Source organism: Leopardus geoffroyi, chromosome C1 (genome assembly GCF_018350155.1).
Source record: "Leopardus geoffroyi isolate Oge1 chromosome C1, O.geoffroyi_Oge1_pat1.0, whole genome shotgun sequence".
Lineage (NCBI taxonomy): Eukaryota > Metazoa > Chordata > Mammalia > Carnivora > Felidae > Leopardus > Leopardus geoffroyi.
In genome coordinates this window covers 203,868,656-203,895,715 of record NC_059328.1, presented here as the reverse complement: position 1 = coordinate 203,895,715, position 27,060 = coordinate 203,868,656, and the positions used below count along the sequence as shown (strand labels likewise).

Below are 27,060 nucleotides of genomic sequence, written 5' to 3'. Positions count from 1 at the left end.
GAGGGGGCTGGGAAGAGAGGCTCTCCGGAGCAGGAAGCCAGGCCGCGGGCAGGGGAGGCTGCGGGGCCCCTCGCTGCAAAGGCAAACAGGAAGGACTGCCCCTCGAGCTCTCGACTCGGGGCCCGGGAATCTCCGCCGCCGCAGAGCCGCAGCTCCGGGCCGAGGGTAAGGAGGCGAGCCGGGAGCGGGCGGCCGGGGGAGAGCCCCGCGGGTCCCCGCCGCCCCCGGCCCCAGACGCGCCGCGCCTCGCCTCGCGGGCTCCCGCCGCCGCCCCCGGCCTCCGCGCGCCCGCCGCCCGCCCTTCCCCCCCGCGCCGCTGCGGGCCGGCCGCCACGATGAAGGCGGGCTCGGGGGATCAGGGGAGCCCCCCGTGCTTCCTGCGCTTCCCGCGGCCCGTGCGGGTGGTAAGTGGCGCCGAGGCCGAGCTCAAGTGCGTGGTCCTGGGGGAGCCGCCGCCCATTGTCGTGTGGGAGAAGGGCGGCCAGCAGCTGGCGGCCTCCGAGCGCCTCAGCTTCCCGGTGGACGGCGCCGAGCACGGCCTGCTGCTGAGCGGCGCGCTGCCCACCGACGCGGGGGTCTACGTGTGCCGCGCCCGCAACGCGGCCGGAGAGGCCTACGCGGCGGCCGCCGTCACCGTGCTGGAGCCGCTGGCCCCTGAGCCCGAGCCCCAGCCCGCCGAGCGCCCGCTGCCTCCTCCCGGGGCGGGGGAGGGCGCCCCGGTGTTCCTGGCGGGGCCCCGGTCCCAGTGGGTGCTGCGGGGGGAGCAGGTGGTGCTGACGTGCCAGGTGGGGGGCCTCCCCGCGCCCGCGCTCTACTGGGAGAAGGACGGGATGGCCCTGGACGAAGTGTGGGACAGCGGCCACTTCGTGCTCGAGCCCGGCCGTGCCGAGGGCGGTCCCGGCGTGAGCCTAGCGCTGCGCATCCTGGCGGCGCGGCTGCCGGACTCGGGCGTCTACGTGTGCCACGCCCGCAACGCGCACGGCCACGCGCAGGCCGGCGCGCTGCTGCAGGTGCATCAGCCCCCCGAGAGCCCGCCCGAGGACCCCGATGAGGCTCCCAAGCCCGTGGTGGAGCCGCTCAAGTGCGCGCCCAAGACCTTCTGGGTGAACGAAGGCAAGCACGCCAAGTTCCGCTGCTACGTGATGGGCAAGCCCGAGCCCGAGATCGAATGGCACTGGGAGGGCCGCCCGCTGCTCTCCGACCGCCGCCGCCTCATGTACCGCGACCGCGACGGCGGCTTCGTGCTCAAGGTGCTCTACTGCCAGGCCAAGGACCGCGGGCTCTACGTGTGCGCAGCGCGCAACTCGGCGGGCCAGACTCTGAGCGCGGTGCAGCTGCATGTCAAAGGTACTGCGGCACCCCTGGGGCTGCCCGGGCCCTGGGGAGGGGCCTCCAGCGCTGCCCGGGAGCCGGTAGGGGGAGGGGAGACGGACTAATAGCATGCCGTTTCCTGCCCGCCTCCCACCCCCCAGGGATTCGTATTTAGTAGGTCTCCAGGGTACCCAGGAACTTCTTAGCAAACTTCGTAAGTGATTCTGAGGCAGAGGGTGGAAAACCAGCCTTTGATAAACCGCTTTAAGGAGTGATTGATGTACGAACCAAGAGGGAGCACTTCTAGTCCAGGGGATTTCAGCCTTTTTGTTTCACTCCCCTTCCCTCAATGGAAATCCCTTGTGGAGACTGATATAAGGAACATTTTATGGGTGTACATTTCCGGGTCCAGATTCATAACTATCCATGAGAACAAGGGTAAGAGGAGGCTGCATTCACAGCTGGGTCTAGTCTGTGAGTCCTGGGGGGAAAGTCTGGCTGCAAGCGACACATTGAGAAACTCCTGATTCACACCAAAGGTAGACTTGAGGGAGGAAAAAAAAAAAAAAATGCACTTTTATGAAACTGCTCTCCAGGTTTGAAAGAAGAAGAAGGTGAAGGAGAAGAGATTTCCATTTCAAAGTTGAGTCACCAGCAATATCTAATAACATTAGATACATTGCTCATAAACAGAAAACTCAGAGGAAAAGAACATCCCAAACTCCCACTGGAAGGTGAAGCTCTCCAGAATAGGAGTTCCCTGCAACTCCAGGGGTTATACCTTCACTAGCTATTCCTCAACTTGTCCCCTCAGAGGAAGAAAAGTGGGCACATTTCCTGAGCCCTGCCTGGCGTGAGGGCAGCATGTGGCACCTGTGCTTCTGTGGTGAGGTCTGATGTGCACAAACTCGCAAAACTGCACTAACACCATCAGGAAAGAAAAGCCCAGTGGGAAGGCAGAGCTTCCCAGAGGCACAGGACATACACGCTTCTCCAGCGGCCTGATAACCCGCTGGCCATTTCCATCATCATGCTTTCTTTTTGTAAAATGCAGTTTTGACACCGACAATTTATTTTATTTTATTTTTTTAGCATTTATTTTTGAGAGAGACAGACAGACAGAGTACGAGTGGGGAGGGGCAGAGAGGAGGGAGACACAATCCGAAGCAGGCTCCAGGCTCTGAGCTGTCAGCACAGAGCCCGATGTGGACCTTGAACTCAAGAACCGCGAGGTCATGACCTGAGCCGAAGTCGGATGCTTAACACACTGAGCCACCTGCCCCCCCTGAAAATGACTACTTTAAAAATTTTTTTTAAGTTTTATTTATTTCTTTATTTTGAGAGAGAGCGCATGCACTCATGTGCCAGGAGGGGAGGAGGAAGAGAGACAATCCCAAGCAGGCTCCACACTGTCAGCACAGAGCCTGAGCTGGGGCTCAAACTCACGAACCGTGAGACTATGACCCGAGCCAAAGTCAAGAGTCAGACACTCAACCTGCCGAGCCACCCAGCCGCCCCTGTTTCTTTAAATTTTAATTGCACTTTTTAAAAATCATTTTATTTTTTTATCATGATTATTGTGCCCCTTTAATCCCCATCCCCTATTCCCCCCCCACCTCCCCTCTGCTAACCATCAGTTTGTTCCCTATAGTTAAGAGTCTGTTTCTTGATTTGTCTCCCTCTTTTTTTATTTTTTCTTTCACGCATTTGCTTTGTCTCTTAAATTTCACATATGAGTGAGGTCATATAGTATTTTTCTTTGACTGACTTATTTCACTCAGCATTATATGCTCTAGCTCTAGCCAGGTGGAAACGACTAAAGTTCTTTAAAAATGAAATTCAGCTCAGCCCCTTGCAGAATTTGTGTAGTGCCTCTGAGGGACCCCAGGGAACAGCTGGAAAATCACCGTTGTGGTCCAAACCCTTCCATCCCTTTCCCCGCTTGACAGTCAGAAAACTGAGGCCCAGGATCACTGAAATGGCCTTGCTCAGGGTGATGTGGCCGGAGTGTCAGGGTCAGATGAGAATCCAGGCCACCTGACGTCTCTCCTGCTGGGTTTTCTGTGATCCTGGAATACCTGCTGGCCTGGGAGGAAAATGGCAGGAGCTGACACGGGTATAGGCAGTTGGTAATGCACGGAGCCCTTCCCCTGGTCTGGCCCTCTCCAGAGCCTTCTATCTCTCCCCTCCCCACAGAGCCCCGTCTGCGCTTCACCAGGCCCCTGCAGGATGTGGAGGGCCGGGAGCATGGCATTGCCGTGCTGGAGTGTAAAGTGCCCAACTCCCGCATTCCCACGGCCTGGTTCCGTGAGGACCAGCGGCTGCTGCCCTGCCGCAAGTACGAGCAGATCGAGGAGGGCGCCGTCCGGCGCCTCATCATCCACAGGCTGAAGGCAGACGACGACGGTGTCTACCTGTGCGAGATGCGGGGCCGGGTGCGCACGGTGGCCAATGTGACAGTCAAAGGTGGGCTGGCCAGTGGGAGGAGGCCGAGGCTGAGGCAGGCGGATGCCCAGGCCCCAGGCTGGGGGATTCCCGTCCTTTTCTCAGGGCCCATCCTGAAGCGGCTGCCCCGGAAGCTCGACGTCCTGGAGGGAGAGAATGCGGTGCTGCTGGTGGAGACACAGGAAGCTGGGGTCCAGGGGCGCTGGAGCCGCGATGGGGAGGACCTGCCGACCATCTGCCAGAGCAGCTTCGGCCACATGCATGCCCTGGTCCTTCCAGGGGTCACCCGAGAAGATGCCGGCGAGGTCACCTTTAGCCTGGGCAACTCCCGTACCACCACTCTGCTCAGAGTCAAATGTGAGGGCAGGAAAGCCCGTGGGCAGACTGACTCTTCGAGGGCCGGGCAGGACGGCCAGGGCAGGAGGGTGACCAGATGCCAGAGCCTGGGTTGGCAAAGCAGACTCAAGTTGGGAGGGCTGTGGGAGGCTGGAGCAGGGCTGGAATGCAAACCCTGCCTCTGTCTCAGGCGTCAAGCACAGCCCCCCGGGACCCCCGGTATTGGCAGAGATGTTCAAGGGCCATAAGAACACAGTCCTGCTGACCTGGAAGCCCCCCGAGCCGGCTCCTGAGACCCCCTTCATCTACCGGCTGGAGCGGCAGGAGGTGGGCTCGGAAGACTGGATCCAGTGCTTCAGCATCGAGAAAGCCGGAGCCGTGGAGGTCCCAGGGGACTGCGTGCCCTCCGAGGGCGACTACCGCTTCCGCGTCTGCACAGTCAGCGAGCATGGCCGCAGTCCCCACGTTGTGTTCCATGGGTCTGCTCACCTCGGTGAGTCAGTCCTTCCAGACCCAGCCTGTCCGCGGCCGTACCCCAGTCACACTTCCCCATCCTCTCTCCTCCCTTCCCCAGCCTTCGGTCCCCGTCGTGTTATATGCCTTCTGCCTGCCAACTCTTGTCCTCTGCCAGCCCTCTGGTTCTGATGGTGGCACTCTGTCCCCATCTCAGTGCCCACAGCCCGCCTGGTGGCAGGTCTGGAGGACGTACAGGTATACGACGGGGAAGATGCGGTCTTCTCCCTGGATCTTTCCACCATCATCCAGGGCACCTGGTTCCTTAACGGGGAAGAGCTCGAGAGTAATGAGCCAGAGGGCCAGGTGGAGCCTGGGGCCTTGCGATACCGGATAGAGCAGAAAGGCCCACAGCACAGACTCCTCCTGCAGGCTGTCAGGCACCAGCACAGCGGGGCACTCGTTGGCTTCAGCTGCCCCGGTGTGCAGGACTCGGCCGCCCTCACCATCCAAGGTTGGTGCTGGTGGGGACCTGGGTGGACACAGAAGTCCTTGGTGGGTTCAGACGGAGGGCTCAGCGGTCCAGAAGGCCAATTTCCACCTACGTACAACATACGTTATCTTCAGCATCGTAGCCAAATTCTCTTTGTGGCTTATAGAATTCCATCACATTTGCTATATTAGAGGCATGGCCCCTGGGCCCTAGTCCCTGACTGCTTCCTGCCTTATCATGTAACCGATAACATTATCAGAGCAACTTCTTGTGGTGTTAGGCACAATCCTAATCATTTTATGTGCGTTAATTAACACGGTTCTCTTGACAGCCCTACAAGATAGATTCTTTGGTGAGTCCATTTTACACATGGAGACACTGAGTCACAGAGGAGTTAAGTGATTTGCCCAGAGCCACCGAGCTAATGAGTGGTAGTGCTGGGTTATGAAGCCAGGCAGTCTGGTGCCAGAATCACACTGTGCCACCTGTGGAAACCAGGAAGGAAGGGGATGAGGGGTCCCTGGGGAGGACGGTTCTTGGTGAGCATCTGAAAGTGCAGGGGACATGTGGCATTTGCCATCTCACCATTGCTGGAGTTTGTCCGGCCAATCAAGGAATTCCTCGGTGACCGAGCACAAGGCCAGGCAGGTGGTCAGCTGCTGGCATCCTAGGAGGAGGGCAGAGTAAGAACCAATAACCAGAGTGGCATTTTCAAAATGCAGCCTGGGACCCCTGACATCAGAACTGCCTGGAGGGCTGGTTGATAATGCAGGTCCCCTGGCCCTTGCATGCCTGTGTGGGGCCTAAGAGGTTGCATTTTCAGTAGACTCCCTAGGAATTCTGTACGCTCAAACATTGCCCTTGAGAATTGGCCTGTGAGCCCAGCGATTTTCTTTTTAATTCCAACAAACGCGTTGAGCCAGCGGTTGTCTGGCCTGATGTACTCCGGCCTGCACCAGCGAGGGGTGTTTATCCCAGGTGGAGCATGACAAGGGTGCTGCCTGTGCCCACGCTTCTCCCCACACAGAGAGCCCGGTGCACATCCTGAGCCCCCAGGACAAGGAGTCGTTGACCTTCACGACCTCGGAGCGGGTCGTGCTGACCTGTGAGCTCTCCCGGGTGGACTTCCCGGCGCGCTGGTACAAGGACGGGCAGGAGGTAGAGGAGGGCGAGTCGCTGGTGGTGAAGATAGATGGGCGCAAACACCGCCTGATCCTGCCGGCCGCCGAAGTCCGAGACAGCGGCGAGTTTGAGTGCAGAACAGAAGGCGTCTCAGCCTTCTTCAGTATCACCGTCCGAGGTCAGCAACTATGGTGGTCTGGGCTCCTGCGGCTGAGGCTGATTCCCAGGGGCCATGCAGGCCCTGCCCCCTGGGCTGCCTGCTTGGGGGTCCCTTCCAGGGAGAGCCAAGGGGGCCAGCGGACACGTTTTCAAATGACTCTGTACTTGCTTCCTAATCCTCCCGTGCACCAACACCCTCCGGCATACTTGCCCTGCACATACCCCTGGCTAGGTAATGAGGGTGGGGAAACGAAATTCCATTAAGGGAAGGAGAGGCACGTGCTAACATTGACTGGGTCCCTGCCATGAACCCAACATAATACCAAATGTTTCAAATACATAGGGTTTCACGTAATCTTCACATCTGGATGAGAAGCAGTAGATCTCTACAACACAGATGAAGAAACAGGCTCAGAGAGGTTATGTGATTTGCCCATTATCACACAGCCAGCAAACACCATAGCTGGGTTCACACCCAGGTCTGTGCTTATCCTACTATCTCAGGTAGCCACAGTCAAAGGGAAGCTTTAAGTGCAGGGGTCCAGTGGTTCTCAAGCCATGTTCTGGCTGCTTCAGAACCACCTGGGAAGCTTGTTATAAATGCACACGCCCAGGCCCCCCAGCTCTCCAGCTCCAAACTATCCAGGGTAGAGCCTGGGGATCACTCCGGGAAGGCAGCTTGGGAACCACTGATTCACCTCATCTTCTCGCTTCGAGTGGACATCCTGTCTCAACCCCACTGCAAGGAGGCCCTCTAACTGCTGTACACGCACCCAGTGACAGGGAACTCACTACCTGTAGCGAGCAGCTGTCTCACTGTGGCACCTAAGTCATTCCCCCTTCCTGCCCATCCTAGGGCCGGTGCTCCAGGGGATCCCTTGTAAAAACAGCAGCAAACGTGGCCCAGTGTGGCCCATGATAATGACCTCCTCTCAGCCTAGGCAAAGGCTGTCATCTGTGCCTCCCCCTCCCCCATGTCCCCGCCCAGCCACCCCCACGTCCCGTGGGGACGCCCAGAACACAAAGGTGCCACATGGTTTGCGTTGCCTCACCTGCCATGCCCTCAGTACCCCACGTCATTGCTCCAGACCACCCTGCACAGCACGGCCTTAACCCTCCTAGTGTCCCCTGGGGAGGAAACTGTCTCCTGTGAGTCTCCTGTCTGCGTGACCTCGTTTTGTCTGCTTCCCACCAGACCCCCCGGTGCATATCCTGGACCCCCAGGAGCACGTGTTTGTGCATGCCATAACCTCTGAGTGTGTCATGCTGGCCTGTGAGGTGGACCGAGAGGATGCACCCGTGCGCTGGTACAAGGATGGGCAGGAGGTGGAGGAGAGTGACTTTGTGGTGCTGGAGAAGGAGGGGCCCCACCACCGGCTGGTGCTGCCTGCCGCCCAGCCCCCCGACGGGGGCGAGTTTCAGTGCGTCGCTGGAGATGAGCGTGCCTACTTCACCGTCACCATCACAGGTGGGGGGACAGGCAGGTCCGTGTGGCACCGCCTAGCAGCTGTCACACGATCCCCTCCGGGCCACTCTTCCCCAGGCCCTCTTCCCTCCCTGCAAGCTGATTGCGTGCCCCTCCTCGGTCTGCATCCTACGATTCGGTCACCCACCAAAACTACGTTGTCCTAAACGCTGGCCAGGGCTCCACGAGTCACAGGGCACCTCTGCCCCTTTCCGTTCTCTGGAGAAGGAGAACCTCTAGGAATGGCAGAGCTTTCCTGCGGGGCAGGGTGTAGGGCAGGTAAGCCCCCACCCTAGAGGGGTCAGAAGACCTCAAAAGTCTATGGGAGACCCTGACTCCATCTGGGCACCTACCCCACCTCTCCCCAGCCCCATCTTACATACGGTCCCTGCCCCAACCCAGAGAGCGTAGACCATTTCTACAGCAAAGGCTGACACCGTGGTCCCGATGGGGCCACTGTGCCTGTGACGTGCTTTGGTGACTGTGGTTGTGTCTCCAGATGGGGGTGGCTGTCCCAGCAGTTAGGAGACTAATCCAAAGGCAGATTCTCTTCTTTTTTCTGTTTTTCCTTTTTTTTGTTGTTGTTGTGATGAGCACTGGGCGTTCTATGTAAGTGGGAAGGTGGGAAGGCTCTCTTCGTCAACACGTGGCCCACTTGCAGGAGGAGGGAACAGGCGTGGCTCAGGGAGGGCAGCTGGGCGCCTCGGTCCCAGCTATGACTGTCCCTGTCCCGCAGATGTCTCCTCGTGGATCGTGTACCCCAGTGGCAAGGTGTATGTGGCGGCCGTGCGCTTGGAGCGTGTGGTGCTGACCTGTGAGCTGTGCCGGCCGTGGGCCGAGGTGCGCTGGACCAAGGACGGTGAAGAGGTGGTGGAGAGCCCCGCACTGCTCTTGCAGAAGGAGGACACCGTCCGCCGCCTCGTGTTGCCTGCCGTCCAGCTGGAGGACTCCGGCGAGTACTTGTGTGAAATCGATGACGAGTCGGCCTCCTTCACCGTCACTGTCACAGGTGTGGGTTCACCCCAGCCGCCCGGGGTCACCAGAGGACAGTCCTGAGCCCTCGGGGGAGCTGGCCACCTACCCCCTAGTCAGCACACTGGGGAGGAGGGAGGTGGGGCTGCGGGTGCATGTACCGAGGCTCCCTGCCCGGAAGACCCCAGGGCCCCTATTCAAGGAAGCAGGCTTCTCTCCAGCACCAGGGCCAGGAAGAGCTGTGCTCCCCTGGCTCATTTACTGGGTGCCTCCCACGTGCCACCAGACCCCAGGCCGGGTGCTGCAGGTAACTGGTGTGTGAGACATGCACCATCTCTGCTCTCAGAGCTGCAGTCTAGCTGGGGAGGCAGCTGTTAACCAGGGGTCGCAAACGGGCAGTCCGTAGGGCCCCATGCAGCCCACAGATGTGTTTTGTTTGGCCTGCAGAGTCTTACCAAAGTCAGGACAGTTCAAATAACAATCCGGAGTTATGCGTCCTCTTGAAAAAGCCGAAGACCCGGCGGCTCTGGTCCCGATTCCCCCCATGGCGACGAACAGCTGGTGCTGAGTAGCAGCTGCCCCCATAATATGGGGCCCACATTCCTCTGTCCTTCCCCCTCTGCCATTCCTCTTTGCCTCTCCCCAAGACCCCTTCCGCCACTCACCTGACCACCCACCTGGCCCCTGTGGGCATTTGAGTTTGCGACCCCTGTGTTAAACCAATAAATGCACAAATAAATGCACAGTTGACACGTCGTGACAAGTGATGTGAAGGAGCAGAGGGCTGGAGAGAGAACAGGAGAGTCAGAGAGGGCTGCAGAGAAAGCTGCCACGCCCCTGGGCTGGACTCTGGACACCCGGTGGCAAGCAGACAGACACGCTCACTTCCCTCCGGGGGCATGCAGCCTGGGAGGAAAGGCAGACACTTTAGAGGGTCTCAGAAGGTGGACTGTCCAGTGTTGTGACAGGGGTACAGAGGGAGCTCAAGGCTGGGGGGCTGCTAACCTTGTCGGCAGGCAGGGAGTGCCTTCAAGGCAGATACTTGGGGGCAGGGGCCGAGGTAGCTGAGTGGGGTCAGGTTTGGGCCGAAGGTAGATGGGAGAATGTTCAAAGCTGGAAAAGCACAAGATGACTGTGAAAGTCACGGTGGTTCGGTGCTGGAAAGTGTGGGGCCGCAGGCCTCAGCGCCAGACCTGGTGTGGATGTGCAGCTCGGGTGGGGGGGGGGGGGTGGCGCTCGCAGGGCCTGACAGCTCGGTGGCACAGAAGAACGGTGCTGGCTGCACTGGCACTGTCTTGTCGCCCTGTCCTCCGCTCTGCCCCATCAGTGATGCCTCGATCCAGGCTGAGCTGCCTGGGTGCCCCCACCCCCAACCCGCGAGAGTGCAGCCTGGAACACCCAAGCCACAAAGCCAAAGAGGCCTCTCTGTGCATGTTTTGTCCTGTAGTGACCCCTTCAAGCTCTTCAGCCCCACGCCCTGGCCAGACACAATGGCAGACACACATTTCAGCTCACACCTGGCCTCCCCACAAAACACCAGATTGCTCACCGGGAAGTTCACACAAGCGGCCCGGAAGTTCACACAGAGCCAGCCCGGCTTTGGGCCAGGGATAAACAAGTCTGATGCCAAGCTGAGGTCCCGCAGCTGTGCGGACACCCCAATCCTGTCATGGCACCTTGTCCTCACCCCACTGCTCCCTTCACCTCCTTGGCTCCCCAGGCAGCCACACCTTGCAATCTACCAGCCTTGCTGGACCCCCGAGAACCAGCCTGCGTCCCTTGGAATCTTAGAACAAGCCCTGTTAGGGAGGTGGGTTGTGGAGGCAGAGGACTTGTGTGCTGGTGAGCACGTCTGCCCATGCGCACCTCTGCAAAAAAGTGTTTCCGGGAAGCGAGCAGTTCCTGAGCTTAGCCACAAGGGGGCCGCATGGTAAAGGGGCTCTAAAATGTCTTGGAAGCTAGAAGATTCTGGGAGGTGTTCAGGGCGCATGGGAGCATGGGCAGGCTCGGACTCAGTGCACCAGTCACCTCCAGTGTTGACATAGGAGGTCCTTTCCTGTGGAGGAATGACCCCTTTGGAGCAGTTGGAGATGAACTCCCAGAATCAGCATTTAGCATCCCTGGGGAACTCAGACAGGTGCTGGCAACTCTTAGACACAGATGCAAAAATCATTACTGAGTTCTGCAAGCTTTGGCTTTCGATCCCTACCACTGCTCACAGAGTCTGAGCCTCCCTTTAACAGATGGTGGCTCTTCCTCCAGCCCTCGAGTACGTGGACCCAGCTGTGACCTTGAGATTGGTTAAATCACTCTTTGCCTCGATTTCTTCATCTGGAAAACAGGGATAAAATGATACCTACCCTTAGGATTGCTGTGAGAGTTCAATGTGTAAAGTGCTTAGGACCGTTCCTGGAACCTTAGGAAATCATACAGAAGTATTCGCTGTTACGGATCTACGATCTCTTGTTCACGATTCTGAAATCCAAAAAACCTCTCCAAACCAAAAGTCTTTTTCTAAGTTTGGTCTTCAGAGTCATTTCAGTAAAACCTGTGAAACTATTTCTGCTCTTTAAGTATCTTGTTTAGAGTGAGTATATGTATATGTCACACTGCCGAAATGTTAGTGTGGTTGGTTGCGGCGGGGGACGGGGTGTGTGTGGGGGGGTGCTCCAGTGGGGGCTAAGAGAGGCAGGTATGTGATATATAATAAATGCACCTTTTTTTCCTGGGATCTGAAGCATTCTGGATTCACATCTCTGGCCCCAGGGTTTTCGGAGGGTAGATCGTGGACCTGTTATTCCTTGTTATTATTATCCTTATCACTCTTGTTGTTGGGAGCGACAGGAACTCCGTGTTGCCAGGGCGGCTGGCGATTGAGTTTGTGACAGCCTGTGATTGCCCCACTCTGCAGAGCCCCCAGTGCGCATCATATACCCCCGAGATGAGGTGACCTTGATCGCCGTGAGCTTGGAGTGTGTGGTGCTGATGTGTGAGCTGTCTCGGGAGGACGCCCCTGTGCGCTGGTACAAGGATGGGCTGGAGGTGGAGGAGAGCGAGGCCCTGGTGCTGGAGAGCGACGGGCCACGCCGCCGCCTGGTTCTGCCTGCGGCCCAGCCCAAGCAGGGGGGCGAGTTCGTGTGTGACGCCGGAGATGACTCAGCCTTCTTCACTGTCACCATCACAGGTGGGCAGTCTCTGGGCACCGTGGGGAGCTAGAGAGCCAGGAGGCCGAGGGACAGAGACACCCAACCTTCTCACTTCCTGCTTCTTAGGGGCCCCCCACCTGCCCCACACAGCCTGCCCCTCCCCCAGACTCCTCATTCTCAGCCATCAGAGAGCCCTGGCTTGCCCAGATCAGGCCATGACAGTGACTAGAGAGAGCCCAGCAGTTAGGAGCATTCATTCATTCATCAAATATTTATTGAGCAACTACTATGTGCTTGGCACTGTTCTGGATGCTGAGGGATAGAGTAGCAAGCCAGTAAGAGAACACCTCCAGTCTTTGTGGAGCTCGAGTTCTAGTGAGGATACACAGACAACCAGTAGGCGATGATAAGTACATCAGAAGCAAAGTGGGGAAAGGGGATATGGAGTGGGGGCGTGGTAGGGTGGGGCGTGCATTGGGGTCACATCGGTCTGAGTCTACCTCTGTCTATCCGTGGGCCCTCAGACAAATCACTTTCCTCTAAAGAGGCTTCGAGTCCTCATCTGTAAAGTGAAACCAACATCGGTGCCGTCCTCGGGAGTGTCAGGAGTAGCTGTGAAAAGAGCTGCCGTGTGCTTAGCACAGCACCGGGCACACAGTAGGTGCCCCCAGATGGTAGCCACACAAGTCCCAAGAACTGCTCTGGAAAGAGAGAGTGCTGAGAAGCCAGTGTGAGTGGGTGCGAGCCTGCTGGCTGAGCCTGAGCACCTTTCCCTCTGTCTGTCCACCAGCCCCACCAGAGAGGATCGTGCACCCGGCAGCTCGCTCCCTGGAGCTGCAGTTCGGGGCTCCAGGGCGCGTGGAGCTGCGCTGCGAGGTGGCCCCTGCCGGGTCCCAGGTGCGCTGGTACAAAGATGGGCTGGAGGTGGAAGCATCGGACACACTGCAGCTGGGAGCCGAGGGGCCCGCTCGCACCCTGACCCTGCCCCACGCCCAGCCCGAGGACGCCGGGGAGTATGTGTGCGAGACTCGTGATGAAGCTGTCACCTTCAATGTCAGCCTGGCCGGTGGGTGCTTCCTGCCAGCCCGGGTGCGGGAGGGGGCAGTCAGCCGGAGCTGACATGTTCCTCTCTCTGTCCAGAGCCCCCAGTCCAGTTCCTTGCTCCAGAGGCAGCCCCTGCCCCACTCTGTGTGGCCCCTGGGGAGCCGGTGATGCTGAGCTGCGAACTGTCCCGGGCTAGTGCCCTGGTCTTCTGGACTCACAATGGGAGGCCGGTGCAGGAGGGCGAGGGCCTGGAGCTCCATGCTGAGGGCCCCCGCCGCATCCTCTGTATCCGGGCCGCAGACCTGGCCCACGCAGGCCTCTACACCTGCCAGTCCGGGACAGCCCCGGGGGCCCCCAGCCTCAGCTTCACCGTCCAAGTGGCTGGTGAGTATGGCCTGGGCAGAAAGCCTGAGAGCGTTGCACCCCCAAGCCCGTATGAGTTTCCCCGCCTCTCTAGCATGCCTTGTCCATCCCTCACTCACCTCTCTCAGTATCTTGCCCTCCCCACAGCCCTCGGGCCTCTCCCCATCCAGTGACCCCCAGCTCTGACCCCACAGAGCCCCCCGTGCGGGTGGTGGCCCCCGAGGCAGCCCAGACAAGGGTTCGCAGCACCCCAGGCGGGGACCTAGAGCTGGTGGTGCGCCTCTCCGGGCCTGGGGGCCCCGTGCGCTGGTACAAGGACGGGGAGCGACTGTCGAGCCAGGGGCGGGTGCAGCTGGAGCAGGCCGGGGCAAGGCAGGTGCTGCGGGTGCGGGGGGCACGGAGCTGGGACGCTGGGGAGTACCTGTGCGACACGCCCCAGGACAGCCGCATCTTCCTCGTCCGCGTGGAAGGTAACAGTGCACCCCTCACTCCCTGTGGGCCCTGTCACCCCAAAGACCACACCCCTGCACCCTTCTGGGACTCCTTCATCCCCCGACCCCCTCCTTGCTGCCTCGGGCTCTGACCAGTGCATGCACAACTAGTACTTGGATGAGGCTTCGGGAACCCTCTGTATAGGAGGAGCCATAACCCAGGGGTTAAAAGCAGGGGCTTTGGGGTCAACCCACCCAGGTTCCAATCTGGGTTCCTCTTGTCAGTAGTGTGAGACGCTGGCAAGTGGCTCCACCTCTCTGGGCCCCGGCTCTGAAGGGCGGGGCGGCGGGTGGTGCTTGTCTTGTAGGGCTGTTGTGACCGTTAAATGAGATAAATAGGGCCCATGGTAAAGTACCTAATAGGGAGTCAGAGAAGTAGGGAGCCAGGCTGGGATTGAAAGGAGGTAGCTAGGAGCAGCAGGGAGCTGGCATCTTGTCCTCTGAGATACCCTCCGTGGTCCTCAGCAACGATCTTTCAGATAACTGAGAGACGAGGACCTGCACCCAGGAAAGGATGGAAAGGAGGGAGAGGGAAAGACACAGCCCACCTCACTGCCTGACCCCATCCCCCCAGAACCACCACTGGCAAAGCTGGTCTCAGAGCTGACGCCACTCACCGTCCATGAGGGTGACGATGCCACATTCCGGTGTGAAGTCTCGCCGCCAGATGCCGATGTCACCTGGCTCCGCAACGGGGCCGTTGTCACTCCGGGGCCCCAGTTAGAGATGGCCCAGAATGGTTCCAGCCGCACGCTGACGGTGCGACGCTGTCAGCTGGAGGATGCGGGGACCGTGACTGCCCGAGCAGGGGGCACAGCCACAAGTGCCCGGCTCCACGTTCGAGGTTTGGTCCTGATGGGGATGCAGTGGTCTTGTCTCCTGGGCCTGTTCTCTCAGCCCTGGCCCTGGCAGCCTTGCGCCTCTGCCCAGGGACCGGCCGGTGAGCAGGGGGTCATCCGCCTCCAGGCCCCACCAGGCTCCATGACCCCCTCCCCCTTCCTCCCCAGAAACGGAGCTGCTGTTCCTGCGGCGGCTGCAGGATGTGCGGGCAGAGGAAGGCCAGGACGTGTGCCTCGAGGTAGAGACAGGTCGAGTGGGCGCAGCAGGTGCCGTGCGCTGGGTGCGAGGTGGGGAGCCCTTGCCCCATGACTCGCGCGTGTCCACGGCCCAGGACGGCCACGTCTACCGCCTCTTCATCCACGGCGTCGTCCTGGCTGACCAGGGCACCTACGGCTGTGAGAGCCACCATGATCGCACCCTGGCCAGGCTCAGCGTGAGGCGTGAGTGCCCTGTCTTCTCCTAACCCATCACACTGCCCCGTGGCGCAGCCTTTCCTGGCTGCCCCAGGGCCCCTCAGACCCCCCACCAAAGTGCCCCTCGCCACTGAGGCAAGTCAGCCCTGGCTGGCCTCCAGAAGTGTGACCTGAAGCAGCCTGCCCAAAGCAAAACTTTTCATTTTCTAGTGTTTTCTATTTACCCTAGAAGTCCGTGTGGATTTTGCATTCCATTTCACGTGTCTCGGTTGGCTTTGCTGTAAACGTAAATATTATACTCCAGAAACACGTGCCGTGTTTATCCCTCAGTCACCTGCCCCAGGGTCCACGGGCCCATTTGGCAAATAGCAACTCCCCCATCTGCCCCAAGCCAGAGCTTTCTATTAACTGCGAGACCTCATGCAAGTTACTTACTCTCTCTGAGCCAAGTCTTCTCAAGAATGGGGCTGATCCATAGCTGAGATGACATGAAAAATGCCCACACAGAGCTTGGTAAATGGTTGCTGTTGCTGATATGTAGTCTCTTCTAATTTATTTCATTCATTTAATCGCAATAAACCCATGTCTCAATGCTGTTCACCTTGTACGGTTGGAGAAACTAAAGCCCAGAGAGGTCGAGCAGTTTGCCAAAGGTCACACAGCACACAAACCATGTGGCAGAGCTAGGGCCTAATCCCAGCTTGTCTGACTCCGATTCCTGTGCTCCTTCCAGTGTCACAGCACCCCTCACCCAGACTCCTCAACCCTCTAGCCACAACTCATCTCCTTCACGTGTGCCCTCTCCTAAGCCCCTCCCCACCCCGCCCAGTTGTGGCCTCCTGTGCTCCTTTCTCCCTGACCCTGGTTCCGGGCTTCCTTCCACAGGGGCTCAGATTGGGTGTTAGGGGTGGTACAGGCGGGGCCAAGAGCTGTGTGAACCCTCAAAACCCCTGCCCAGAGCTGGAGCCCTCATCCTCCCTCTCTCCCCATCTCCCCCCCCCAGCGAGGCAGCTAAGGGTGCTGCGGCCTCTGGAGGATGTGACCGTTACTGAGGGGGGCAGTGCCACCTTCCAGCTGGAGCTGTCCCAGGAGGGTGTGACCGGGGAGTGGGCCCGAGGTGGAGTCCGGCTGCAGCCGGGGCCCAAGTGCCACATGCATGCAGAGAGCCACAGTCACCGTCTGGTACTCAGCGGCCTGGGCCTGGCTGACTCGGGCTGCATCACCTTCACGGCGGACTCCCTGCGCTGTGCAGCCAGACTCACTGTGAGAGGTGTGGATTCTGGGCCCGCTGCTTGCCTGCTGACTGCCCTGAGTGTGATTCCACCGATCCCCCTCCCTGTGTGGCCCCCTGCACTGACCCTGCCTGTCGGAGTGTGCCTCTCCTGACTCTTTGGCCTTGGGTGGCCCCCGAGACTGCCCTGCTTGAGTGTGGCTCCTCTGACCGATCTGATCCAGCGTGACTCCACTGACCTTCTGGTCCCTGTGAACCACTGACCATGCCACTGTGAGTGTGCCTGTGCCGGTGTGGTCCCTCTTGTCTGCTGCCTGACCAGGGCCCCACTGACCACACCTGCCTGCCGTGACCCCTGCTGCCTGCCTGTGTGTGCCCTTCTGACCACTCAAGTCCCAGTGACCCACTAACTGCCTAAGGATGACTCTACTAGCAACTCTGGTTCAGGGACGCCCACTTTTCTACGCCCCATATTCCCCACTGACAACACGTGCTCTGGAGTTCCCCCCATTGCTCCTCTGAACACATCATGTCTCCCACTGGCCAGTATCGCCTGTCCATTCCAGTAAAGTGTGGTCCCCACTGACCATGCCTGCCTATAGGTGACTCCACTGGCGTCTCTGCTTTGGTTCCCGCCCCCATGCCCCTCTAATTGCAGCATGTCCCCCACTGGCCAACTTAAAGTGTGATACCCCCAGCTGGCCACTCCTGTCCCATTGACCCCTGTGGCCCTGTTGTGTCCTCCACTGACTAGCATCCCACTTGGACCACTTGTGTCCCGGCACATCCCCCTCTGACGAGTGGCCTCCACCCACCACCTTCCCCAAATGTGTCCACCACTGACCCCTGTGCCCAAGTGTGTCTTCCTTCTCCCCCTCCCAGAGGCCCCAGTGACCATTGTGAGGGGGCCGCAGGACCTAGAGGTGACCGAGGGAGACACAGCTACATTGGAGTGCGAGCTTTCCCAGGCCTTGGCTGATGTCACCTGGGAGAAGGTCAGAACCCATCCCACCTTGACATCATAAGGACATAATGATAATGGCCCAAATGGAAACAACTAATACTCCCTGAACAGATGTGTCTGGCACTATGCTCAGATTTACTTTACATTAAACCCTCTAATCCTTACAACAGCCCTATAGAGTAGGTTTTGCTATCTCTGTGTTATCTCTAAGGAGCCTGAAGCTCAGTGGGGTGATATCGCCCAGCAGCAGACAAAAGGGGTAGAGCCATATTTGAGTCCAGATTTGCCTTATTCTAGAATCCATGCTCATGTCCAGAGTGATCGGCACACGACTTTTGGCTTCCAGTGCCCACGGCGCCCCTTTTCAGTCCTAACATCCCCAAGGATGACACCTTCCCAGTGAGGCTCCTGAGGAGGCCCCAAAGGCTCAGGACAGCCAGATCCCAGCCTGGGGGGACAGAGAGGCATAAATGCTCCTCGAAACCTCTGGACTTCAACAGACGGCGCCGCCCTCTCCCAAGGCCGAGGCTGCCTGTGTCCAACCGAATTCTCCCCGACCCTCTGCAAATCTCGCCCCTAGGACGGGCGCCCGCTCACCCCCAGCCCTCAGCTCAGGCTCCAGGCCCTCGGCACGCGACGCCTTCTCCAGCTGCGGCGCTGCGGCCCCTTGGACGCCGGGACCTACAGCTGTGCAGTGGGGACGGCTCGCGCCGGGCCCGTCCGCCTGGCAGTGCGCGGTGGGTACCGGGCGCTGCCCGGACTTGGCAGTGCTGCGGGCGCGGGGGCTGCGGACCCGACTAGCCCCGGACAGACTCCGGTGCCTCCCGGGAGTAGGGCGGAGTGTGGGCGTGAGCGGGCACCGCCCCCTCAGCCCCGCCCCCGCCTCACGCCCCCGGCTCCGCCCCAGAGCGCACGGTGTCAGTGCTCTCCGAGCTCCGGGCGGTGCGCGCCCGCGAAGGCGACGGCGCCACGTTCGAGTGCACCGTGTCGGAGGTGGAGACCACCGGGAGCTGGGAGCTCGGAGGCCGGCCGCTGAGACCCGGAGGCCGCGTCCGCATCCGACAGGAAGGTCTGGCGGACTTTCTTCCTATTCTGGCCCCCTGCTGCCCCGCCCCCGGCTCAGGCAAACCCCGCCCTACTAGGATAAGCCCCGCCTCTGGCTCGAGTGAGCCCCGCCCCACAGCCCAAGGAACCTTCTCCCGGTACTTCCCCGGTCCCAGCTCTGAGCCATCGGTCCTGGACCACTCCTCTTTCCCCTCAGTCCCGCCCCCAGCGCACATTGGCCGCGTCCAAACCGACCCGGGGACCTACTCCGGCCCACCTTCATCCCCGAGCCCTCCCCTTGGCTGCTCCGGCCTCGCTAGCGCCTCTCTCACCCCCAGGGAGGAAACATGTTCTGGTGCTGAGCGAGCTGCGCCCGGAGGACGCCGGTGAGGTCCGCTTCCAGGCGGGACCCGCCCAGTCCGTGGCTCAGCTGGAGGTGGAGGGTAAGCAACTGGGGAGGGACGGTTGGGAGAGGGCATCATCTCCCCTCGGGACTGGCAGGCTGGCGGCTGGTCCTGGGAACACGACCTCCCCACCTCCCTTCCTCGAGGGACTCTTCTGGGGCGGGTCACAGAGGGCAGTGCGTTTCCTGGGGAGGAGGAGACTTTGGGTTAAGGGTGCAGAGGATCGGGCTGGTGCCTTAGATATCTAAGAGAAGTGGAGGCTGCAGGGAGGGGGAAGATGCGTCTCTCCTCCTGGGGGCCCTGCGTGTCCCTATTAACTTAAGCCCTCGTCCTCACCCCCAGCACTGCCTCTCCAGATGTGCCGCCGCCCCCCTCGAGAGAAGACGGTTCTGGTCGGCCGCAGGGCGGTGCTGGAGGTGACTGTGTCCCGCTCGGGGGGCCACGTGTGCTGGTTGCGGGAGGGGGTCGAGCTGTGCCCGGGAGACAAGTATGAGCTGCGCAGCCACGGCCCCACCCACAGCCTGGTCATCCATGACGTGAGACCCGAGGACCAGGGCACCTACTGCTGCCAGGCCGGCCAGGACAGCGCCCACACACGGTTGCTGGTAGAGGGTGAGTGGAGCTGACCGGGCAGAGGTCAGAGGGGCAGGCTGGCTGGCCAGACAGGAGGGGTCGCCTGGGAGCTGGTGGGCTGAGACACGCCTACCAGAGGTTTTCCAGGACTTGGGATGGCCAACTGGTTCTGGGGTGTGTGGAGGTGGGGAGTGGGGGAGGGGCTGAGGGCTGAGCAGAGGCGGGAGCCCTGTGTTCTCTACTGGAACCGTCTGGTTCAGGTCAGCCGTTTCCACCTTTCTATGCCCTTTCCTGTCCAGGCTTCTCACTCTCTCCTGCCTCTGGACTGTGTCTGTCTCTCTCCCATTTGGACCCTAATTCCTCTCCTTCCTACCTACTAGCCCCTGATCTGTGCCTACCTGTCCCTCATCCCCCTCCTGCTCTCTGCCCAGCTGGCTTCTGCCCATCTCAGCCAGCTCCACATCGGGCTGAGAAGAGGGCTCCTCTAGTCCCATTTCCTTCCTCTTCCACGGAGATGCCCCCTCCGCCTGAATTCCCGCATTTCCTACCCCTAACTGGGGGCTAACTCCCATTTTCCTGCCCTCATAGACATCCCTGACAGAGGTCCAGAAAGGGTGGGGCAGAGGGTGAGGAGCCAGCTCTTCCTGTGCGGGTGCCCAGGCTCTGCCAGGGGAGAGGACGGTGGTACCCACTCTCTCCCCAGCCCCACGCCGAGTCATTCCTCTGCAGGTAGCTAGGAGGACCGAACCAGGCCAGGCAGGTGCCCTCGGACAGCTTGGAAGGCGTGTGCCCGTACCCTGGGCAGGGGTGGGGAGGCAAGGGAACCACAGGTGTTGGGGACAATAAAGTGGTACAGTCCTTTTCCCTGGCTCTCTGTGTGATGTAGGAGGGCAGAACTTGCCTGGAGCCTCTGTGTAGTAAGTGACACAGGACAACAAGGGCTGCGGGGCTTCCCATTTGGCCCGTGAAAGTGCCAGCCACTGAAGACCACCACCACTCCTGGCAGAAGCCACACAGTTTGGCACATTTATAAAATATGTAAAACAGGGTGGGGTGAGGGGAGACAGAAGCATGAGGTGTCCAGGGTGGCATGACAGACACCAGACATGCACCGTGCATTTAAGCCCCCTCCCCCAGCCCCTTTCCCTAACCCAGCCCAGAGCAGCACCCCCCACCCCCCTCCCCTGCCACTGCCCTCAGGCTGGTGGCTTTGTAGAAGACAGGGGACCAGGGCTAGGGGTGCTGCCATTTGCCCCAGGGACAAGGACAAGAAGCCTTAGATGAGTCTGGTTGGGAGGTGGAGCAGTGGGGGAGGAAGGCAGACATCCTCCACTTAGACATGCAGGAGAGTGGCCTGTGGGACCCCAGCAGTGGGGGTGGAGGCAGGGCCAACCTTGGAGAAGCCCCACCAATCAGAAGTCTAAGGCAAGGGTCCCAGTGTCCCCTCAAGCCCACGCCTCCATACACACATATACACACACACACAGGCGGCACACTCACAACCCTGAGCACACCCCAATGGGGCTCACACCCCGCATCCCTCAAGAGCCCCTCTGGAGCTCGGGAGGAGGCTTTCCCCTTAGGCCAGGCCCAGCCTGAGACAGGTTCTCTCTTCCAGTAGCCGGGCCAGCCCTCTTCAGGGTGGGGAGAGGGACAGCCAGAGGCCACAGGGCCAGGCAGGCTGGGTAGCGGCCCAGCAGACCTCCCCAAGCTGGCAGAGCTGGTGACCGCAGAGTCTAGGTGGGCAGGAGCAGCAGTACTGCTATACCCGCACGGGGGGCCCCGAGCAGGCCGTCAGTGGCCCCCGAGACCCATACTCATAGTCCGCGTCTGTGGGCGAGGCCATGAAGGAGCTCAGGGAGCTCCCCGTCTGCCGGTCCCGGAAGCTCTGGATGTAGCTCTGTGGGAAAGTAAACACGGGTGTAAGCGTGGAAATCCTGCCCCGGAAGCCACCTCCAGGGACATCCTCTCCTTGCACGCCACAGCCTCAGACTCACCCCAGAGTGCCACAGGCCCAGGGCCTCACCACACCCATAGTCCATAGCCCGAGACCCTACCCACACTATACCTCATTAAAATTCCTACTCGGGACACCTTTCCCCCAGTCCTAGAGCTGGAACCCGTCAGGCTCCTTGTGCAGGGGTTACAATAGGCAGACAAATGCTAGCCCTTCTAGATTGAGATCGGCCTCTGGGGAAGGCCCAGTTCCGTTGGACAGAGTCTACAGTACTCCCTTCTCCCCCATTCAGGCTGGAGGGGCCCAGGTTGCTCACCGGGGAGAGGACATCTCCATTGAAGCGTTTGATGGGCACGGGCCTACGCCGATAGGCCGGGTCAGGAGGCCCGGGCCTTGGAGGAGCCCGGGGGCCTCTGGGGGGCGCTCGAGGGGGTCTCTTCTTCCTCCGCTTCTCCTTGCGCTCTTCCTGCTGCCGAATCCGCATCAGCTGCACGCGTCGTCGCTGCCGGCTGATGACCACTGTGCAGGGGTGGGCAGAGAAGGGTCTCACAGGCTCACACGCCTCGTGTCCTCCAAGCCTCCCTGATCCTTCCTACCTCAGGGCTCCAGGCGTCCAGATTCCCTTTGTCCATAACCCCCTGCTCCCCCTTCCTTTCCCCATCTCCCACGCTCCAGATGGGACTTCCTGCAGTTGTTCTTTTCTTCCAAAGGTCATATGGAAGATTCCTAGACTTCTCCCAGCTATTATCCCTTTCCCAATCCTGAGCCCCAGGTGACTCACCTAAACCAGCCATCATCATCTCTCAATTGGACAACTACAGCCTCCTTCTCACTGGTTGGGCCTTCCATGCTTGCCCCCCCCCCCCCCCCCACCTTCCGCAATGTTTCTTACACTCAGCAATCAGAACGAGCATCCCAAACGCTAAATGAGATTCTATCCACCCCCTGCTTTAAACCTGCAATAGCATCACATTGCCCTCCTGGTAAAATCCAGAGTCCTAATCACGGCCCACAGGGCCCGCACAGTCGGTATGCCTCACCCACCACACTGCAGCCCACTTCCTCAACAAGCCAAGATCTTTCTTTCTGGGGACCTGCCCTTGCTGTTCCCTCTTTTTCTAGCTCTTTGCACGTGGCCTCTTATCCTTGAGCACTCTACTCAAATGTCACCTCTTCCTAGCGGCCTTCCTTGACCCCTGTATCCGTAACAGCCTCTGTAGGTCACTTGTTTACATTGCCCTGCATATTTCTTTCGTATCACTCTGGAGCTGGAATTATCTAGTTTGTATGCATTCTGTTGTCTGTCTGCCTCCACCTGAATGCAACCCCATGAGCGCAGGGTCCTTTTCTGTTGGATCCCCTGTGCCTGAAACGGGCTTGCCACAGAGCCACTGCCCCATACCTTGTTGCAGAATGAATAGTGGGGCTGAGGTCCTGTCTTCCCAGACCCCGAGCCAGTCAGCTCTCTAACCCTATTGAGGCCTTTGGCTACTAGTGTGTACTGCTCCTTCCCCCGTGCCCCATTTGCTCAGTCCTCCCACCCGTCCTTGGCCACTCATTTCTCTCTCACCCACCCTGGCCTGGACCCTCTCACCTTCCGTGTGGGAGTCCCCCTCGGCCGTCACCCGCCACTGCACCAGAACGCCCATCAGGCTGAGCAGGGGCCAAAGTGCCAGCAGGGCCCAGCTCCGCCAGCAGAGGGGGGGTACTGGGGCGGCGCGCAGTCGCTCCACCGCGTAGCGCCCCAGCAGCAGCAGCTCAGCAAAGTAGTCAGCGGCAGTGGCGATGAGCGCAGCACCTGTCACGGCGGTGGCCAGGGTGGTGAGTGGTCGCGGCCAACGCAGTGTGAGCAGGGCACAGAGTAGGCCGCCCCCCAGCAGCAGCCCCAGTGGGCCCCACACAGAGCCTGGCTGGTAGTAGGGAGCGGAGCCCAGCAGGGCGGCAGCAGCGAGCAGCAGACCCAACAGCAGCCCCACCAGGAAGAGGCCCACACTGCGCACCAGCATGGCCACCAGCCCGCAGAGCAGCCCGATGCCCAGTGCGATGCCCGCACTTGCCCCGGCACTCAGCTGTGTCTCCAGCACCCGCTCTCGGTAGCACAGCAGGAAGATGACCACCGAGCCAAACAGCAACCCAGTGAGGAAGAGTACTGCCTTGAAGCAGCGGTAACCTGGAGGGGAACAAGGGCTAGTGAGGGGCCAAAATGAGGTCACCAGGCTCCAGAAAGGGGATCAGAGGGGTTATGGACATGAGAATCACAGAGGAACCAGGAGCAGATCACTAAGGTCAGAATCTTGGGGGCCACTGGAGTTCTGAGGGCATCAGTGATGGGACCATTGGGGTCCAAGGAGGTTAGAGAGATAGGTCATTGGGACTCACTGGGAAAGCAGAGAGATAAGAGTTACTGAGATGAGTGTTGGGTCTTTGAGGGTCAGATAAACCATTGGAGTCAAGAGTGAATCAGTGATAGGGTCATTAGGGTCTTTGGAATCATAGGGGTCAGAGAGAGAGGTCATTTGGGGTCACAGGCGATCAGCAATAGAATCACTGGGGCCTTAGGAGGGATTGTCCAGAGATACGAGGTATTTAGAAGTCAGAAAGAACTTGAGAGATGAGGGTCACACAGGTTCAGAAAGATAATGTCTTTAAGGGGTAACAGGGCTTCAGAGATACAACATTAGTAGAAAATTACAAAGAGAATGGAAAAGCAGGGTTATTGGGGAGGGGTTCCAGAAGATGAGGTCATTGCAAGCAGGGGAATTAACAGACATGGAATCGTTGAGAGTGTTAAAGGGTTTCTGAGAGAGGGTAATATTGAAGCCAGAGAAATGGGAGATCATGAGGGTAGGCAGACAATGGCATCATAGGGACCAAAGTGTCAGGAGTAACAGAGGGAGACAGAGGGATGGAAGGTAATGAGATAACTGGAGGCGGCTGGGGGCCACTAGGGTCATAGAGTGTTCAAGAGGATTATAAGGGGAACCAGTGGTCATGGAGTTTGAGAAAAATGGAAGTTATACCCATTAAGGGTAACTGGAAGAGTGAGGGACTTGTAGATACTGAACAGTTGGGAAGATGGAAGTCAGAGATGGAGGTCAAGGGGTCAGGGTACGCCAAAGAGAAAGTTCATAAAGAGATTCAGGAGGTGCCTGGGTGGCTCAGTCAGTTAAGCATCCGACTCTTGATTTTGGCTCAGGCTGTGATCTCGAGATCATGAGATTGAGCCCCATGTTGGGCTCTGTGCTCTGTGCTGAGCATGGAGCCTGCGTGGGATCCTCTCTCTCCCTCTGCACCTCTTCCCTGCTCTTGTGCATATTCTCTCTCTCTCTCTCTCTCTCTCTCTCTCAAAAATAAATTTAAAAAAGAGGAGATTCAGTTTTAGGAATGAGGGAAGCATCAGAGTCCAAGAGGTTCTGGGGTCAGATAGAGGAGTAGGCCATACACAAGGGCTCAGAGTCCAAGAGCCTGGGAATGAGGGCATCCAAGGTGGGTAAAGTGGCAGAGAAGCTCAGGGGAGAGAATGTCAGGCTGCTTGAGCAACTGCAGAGAGAGTGGGTATGGGTAGTGGAGAGCATGAGGTGACAGACTCCTTAGAGACCCAGAATGTGTCCTAAACCCTTAGAAGGGGACTTCCTCTTGCTCATTCTGCAGTTGTTCAGCTTAGAGTTTGGGCGTGGAAGAGGAGGGACCATCTGGCTCCCATCCTTACCTAGTACACAGCCATTCTAGGGGGAGGTATAAATGCTGCAGAACACTAGTCTCATGGCACCTCTGCCCAGCCTGGAATCCAGATCTCCATGCTTCCTTTGTACTTCTTCCAATTGCCTATAATGATCCTCCTAGAGGCTTCCCTTGGGCCCCCAGCCTATGGAGCTCACTCCCCTCTCTGAAATTCTGTAACTCTTGCAGTAGTCACCAGGCACTTATTCCACTAGCCCATCTGGTACCTTTGTGCAAATTAGAAAAAGTCATGTCTTCCTCTAGGTAAAGCAGCCTTGTGCCAAGGCCTAGAGTTTGGCAAATGGACCATGGGCTGGATTTCAGCTCCCGGTTGCCTATTCAATTGAACTCCCTTGTGCAGTACCCATCCTAAACAACTGTTTATAGCAGGCCTGGTTACTATAGCTATCTCCATGTATGTGACTACCATCTAGCCCACTCTAACATGTATTACAGGTGTGAATGTTCCAGAAGTCTCTCCCCTATCAGACAATATGCCATGTGGTAAGGGACCATGTTCAACCACCCTGCTAAATGCTTTTCTGTGCCTACCTAGCACAGTGACCCAAACCCATCTTCACCATAATAGCTATTATTTATTGAGCATCTACTATTTTCCCAACAACCCTCTATGAGACAATTATCATCGTTCGCACAGTTTAGATGGGAAAACTGAGGCTCAGACAGGTTAATGTGCCGAGGTATCACAATTAGTAATGTGCAGAGCCAGTTTCAAATTCAAGCATGCTGAATTTAAAAGCCTGTGTTTTTTAGGACCTAGAGTCTAGATGATCCATGAACATGTGTGGGATGAAAGAAAGAGAAAAGAAAGATAGTTATTCATGGTGGTGGTGGTGATGGTGGTAGTGGTGATGATGTTCTAGAGAAGATTTGAGGCGCCTAAAAAATAATTTGGGAACCAGTGGGGAGCCCAGGTGAAGGATGAGGTAGGGGTCTCACCGAAGAAGCAGTAGACGACTCCGAACAGACAGCACATGATGCAGACGAGGGCCGGCAGTGCCTGGTACCTGCGCTCCAGGGGCTGCTCACAGGGTGCACCCCAGAAGGCATCATCTGGCTCGGGGGGCAGCAGCTGGAACCGCAGTGTCGCCACAGTGCCTGGCATAGTGCTGGGAATGGAAGGGAGTCAACCTCCCAGGTCAGCCTGACAAAGAGTAAGTTGGGGTCAAGGAGGAGTGCTGGGTCTCCACCAGGATGGGGGCAAGAATGGGAATGGGAGAACTAGGCAAGGACACCAGTGGACAAAGGAGTGATGCCCAGCTCTGGAAGCATCTCTGAAGTGGAGCAAAAGACAAAGGGAAACAAAAGTGCCTGGCTAAAGGAGGCTGAGATGTAGAAGTTAAAAGGGACCCTGGTTGGGGGAAGAGGAGGACAGTGTGCTGCCCATAAGAAAGAGGCAGCCAGGAGACTCCTCTGTGGGCGGCCAAATCTGGGATTGTCCAAGATCTACCTGGGCAGGAGGCGACCTGAGCTTCTGAGCGAAAGAGGCTGTGCAGGGGCCGGAGGGTCCGGGGTTGCAGAGCGCCAGAGGCCCCAGCTGACTGGCGTCCGGGAAAAGTCCGCCGAGCCGGGAAGGGGGCTGCTGGGCCGGAGGGACCGTTCTCTGTGCGGCGGCGTCGCTGCTCCGCCTCCAACACCGGCTGGCACTCCAGTGCCGCGGAGTCTGGGGACTCAGGCTGGGTCTGGGGAAGGGAAAGGAGCAGGAGCAGGGGCTTGGGCTGCCCCAGAGCCGCGGCCCCATGCCCTGAGCCCGCCCGCGGCCTTTGGTGCTGATGGACAGCTCCGGCCTCTGCTCCTGACGTCACTCAGGGCGCACCATTCAGGCAGGGGCGGGCTGCTTCTGACGTCACCAGGGACGCACCAACCACGCCGGGGGAGGCAGGGGACTCCGCCTCCGGCGTTTCCCTCACCGGCACTGAGGAGGGGGCACTTCCGGGGGTCCTTCCCCTTTAACCTCCCCCTTCTCCTCCGTCTCCGGTAGCTGGAGCCCGAGACCCCACCCCGGGGGCGGGGACCTCGCAGTGACACGTCGGACAGCGGCGGCCGTGGTCGAGGCTCCTGCGCGGAGCGCTGGGACCCTGCGCCGGACGGAG

General features: G+C 59.1%; 2 protein-coding genes across 7 annotated transcripts; one reads left to right on the top strand and one right to left on the bottom strand.

Moving 5' to 3' along the window:
* OBSL1 (obscurin like cytoskeletal adaptor 1) lies at positions 1 to 27,060 on the top strand. 5 transcript variants are annotated; one of them, XM_045481379.1, is made up of 21 exons: positions 1 to 1,347; positions 3,508 to 3,777; positions 3,862 to 4,113; positions 4,283 to 4,585; positions 4,763 to 5,059; positions 6,066 to 6,338; positions 7,515 to 7,787; positions 8,521 to 8,793; positions 11,668 to 11,940; positions 12,693 to 12,968; positions 13,043 to 13,330; positions 13,504 to 13,779; positions 14,375 to 14,644; positions 14,808 to 15,080; positions 16,057 to 16,323; positions 17,167 to 17,279; positions 17,829 to 17,985; positions 18,156 to 18,317; positions 18,631 to 18,735; positions 19,039 to 19,308; positions 26,949 to 27,060. In XM_045481379.1, the coding sequence occupies exons 1-21, from the start codon at positions 336 to 338 to the stop codon at positions 26,990 to 26,992; spliced, it is 5,727 nt and encodes a 1,908-aa protein (XP_045337335.1). In that variant the 5' UTR covers positions 1 to 335; the 3' UTR covers positions 26,993 to 27,060. The 5 variants fall into 5 exon arrangements, with proteins under 5 accessions (XP_045337335.1, XP_045337337.1, XP_045337338.1 ...); XM_045481381.1 differs by lacking the exon at positions 26,949 to 27,060 and adding an exon at positions 19,999 to 20,131; XM_045481382.1 differs by lacking the exon at positions 13,504 to 13,779.
* On the bottom strand, positions 20,267 to 26,637 carry TMEM198 (transmembrane protein 198). Of its 2 annotated transcripts, none has more exons than XM_045481409.1 (5): positions 26,418 to 26,637; positions 25,907 to 26,076; positions 22,821 to 23,396; positions 21,543 to 21,745; positions 20,267 to 21,169 (listed from the first exon to the last, which is right to left on the bottom strand). In XM_045481409.1, exons 2-5 carry the CDS (start codon positions 26,070 to 26,072, stop codon positions 21,032 to 21,034), a joined length of 1,083 nt encoding a protein of 360 aa, XP_045337365.1. In that variant the 5' UTR covers positions 26,073 to 26,076; positions 26,418 to 26,637; the 3' UTR covers positions 20,267 to 21,031. The 2 variants fall into 2 exon arrangements, with proteins under 2 accessions (XP_045337365.1, XP_045337363.1); XM_045481407.1 differs by having other exon boundaries at positions 25,907 to 26,111; positions 26,418 to 26,532.

Excerpts from the sequence above, each read along its gene's own strand:
- TMEM198 (XM_045481409.1), bottom strand. The coding sequence starts at position 26,072 with ATGCCAGGCACTGTGGCGACACTGCGGTTCCAGCTGCTGCCCCCCGAG. Across the intron at positions 21,746-22,820 it reads GGGGGACTCCCACACGGAAG|TGGTCATCAGCCGGCAGCGA; the intron begins GTGAGAGGGTCC and ends ACCCCTGCACAG. Across the intron at positions 21,170-21,542 it reads ATGGAGATGTCCTCTCCCCG|AGCTACATCCAGAGCTTCCG; the intron begins GTGAGCAACCTG and ends ACTTTCCCACAG.
- OBSL1 (XM_045481379.1), top strand. The coding sequence starts at position 336 with ATGAAGGCGGGCTCGGGGGATCAGGGGAGCCCCCCGTGCTTCCTGCGC. Across the intron at positions 5,060-6,065 it reads GGCCGCCCTCACCATCCAAG|AGAGCCCGGTGCACATCCTG; the intron begins GTTGGTGCTGGT and ends CTCCCCACACAG. Across the intron at positions 19,309-26,948 it reads CACACGGTTGCTGGTAGAGG|CTGGAGCCCGAGACCCCACC; the intron begins GTGAGTGGAGCT and ends CGTCTCCGGTAG.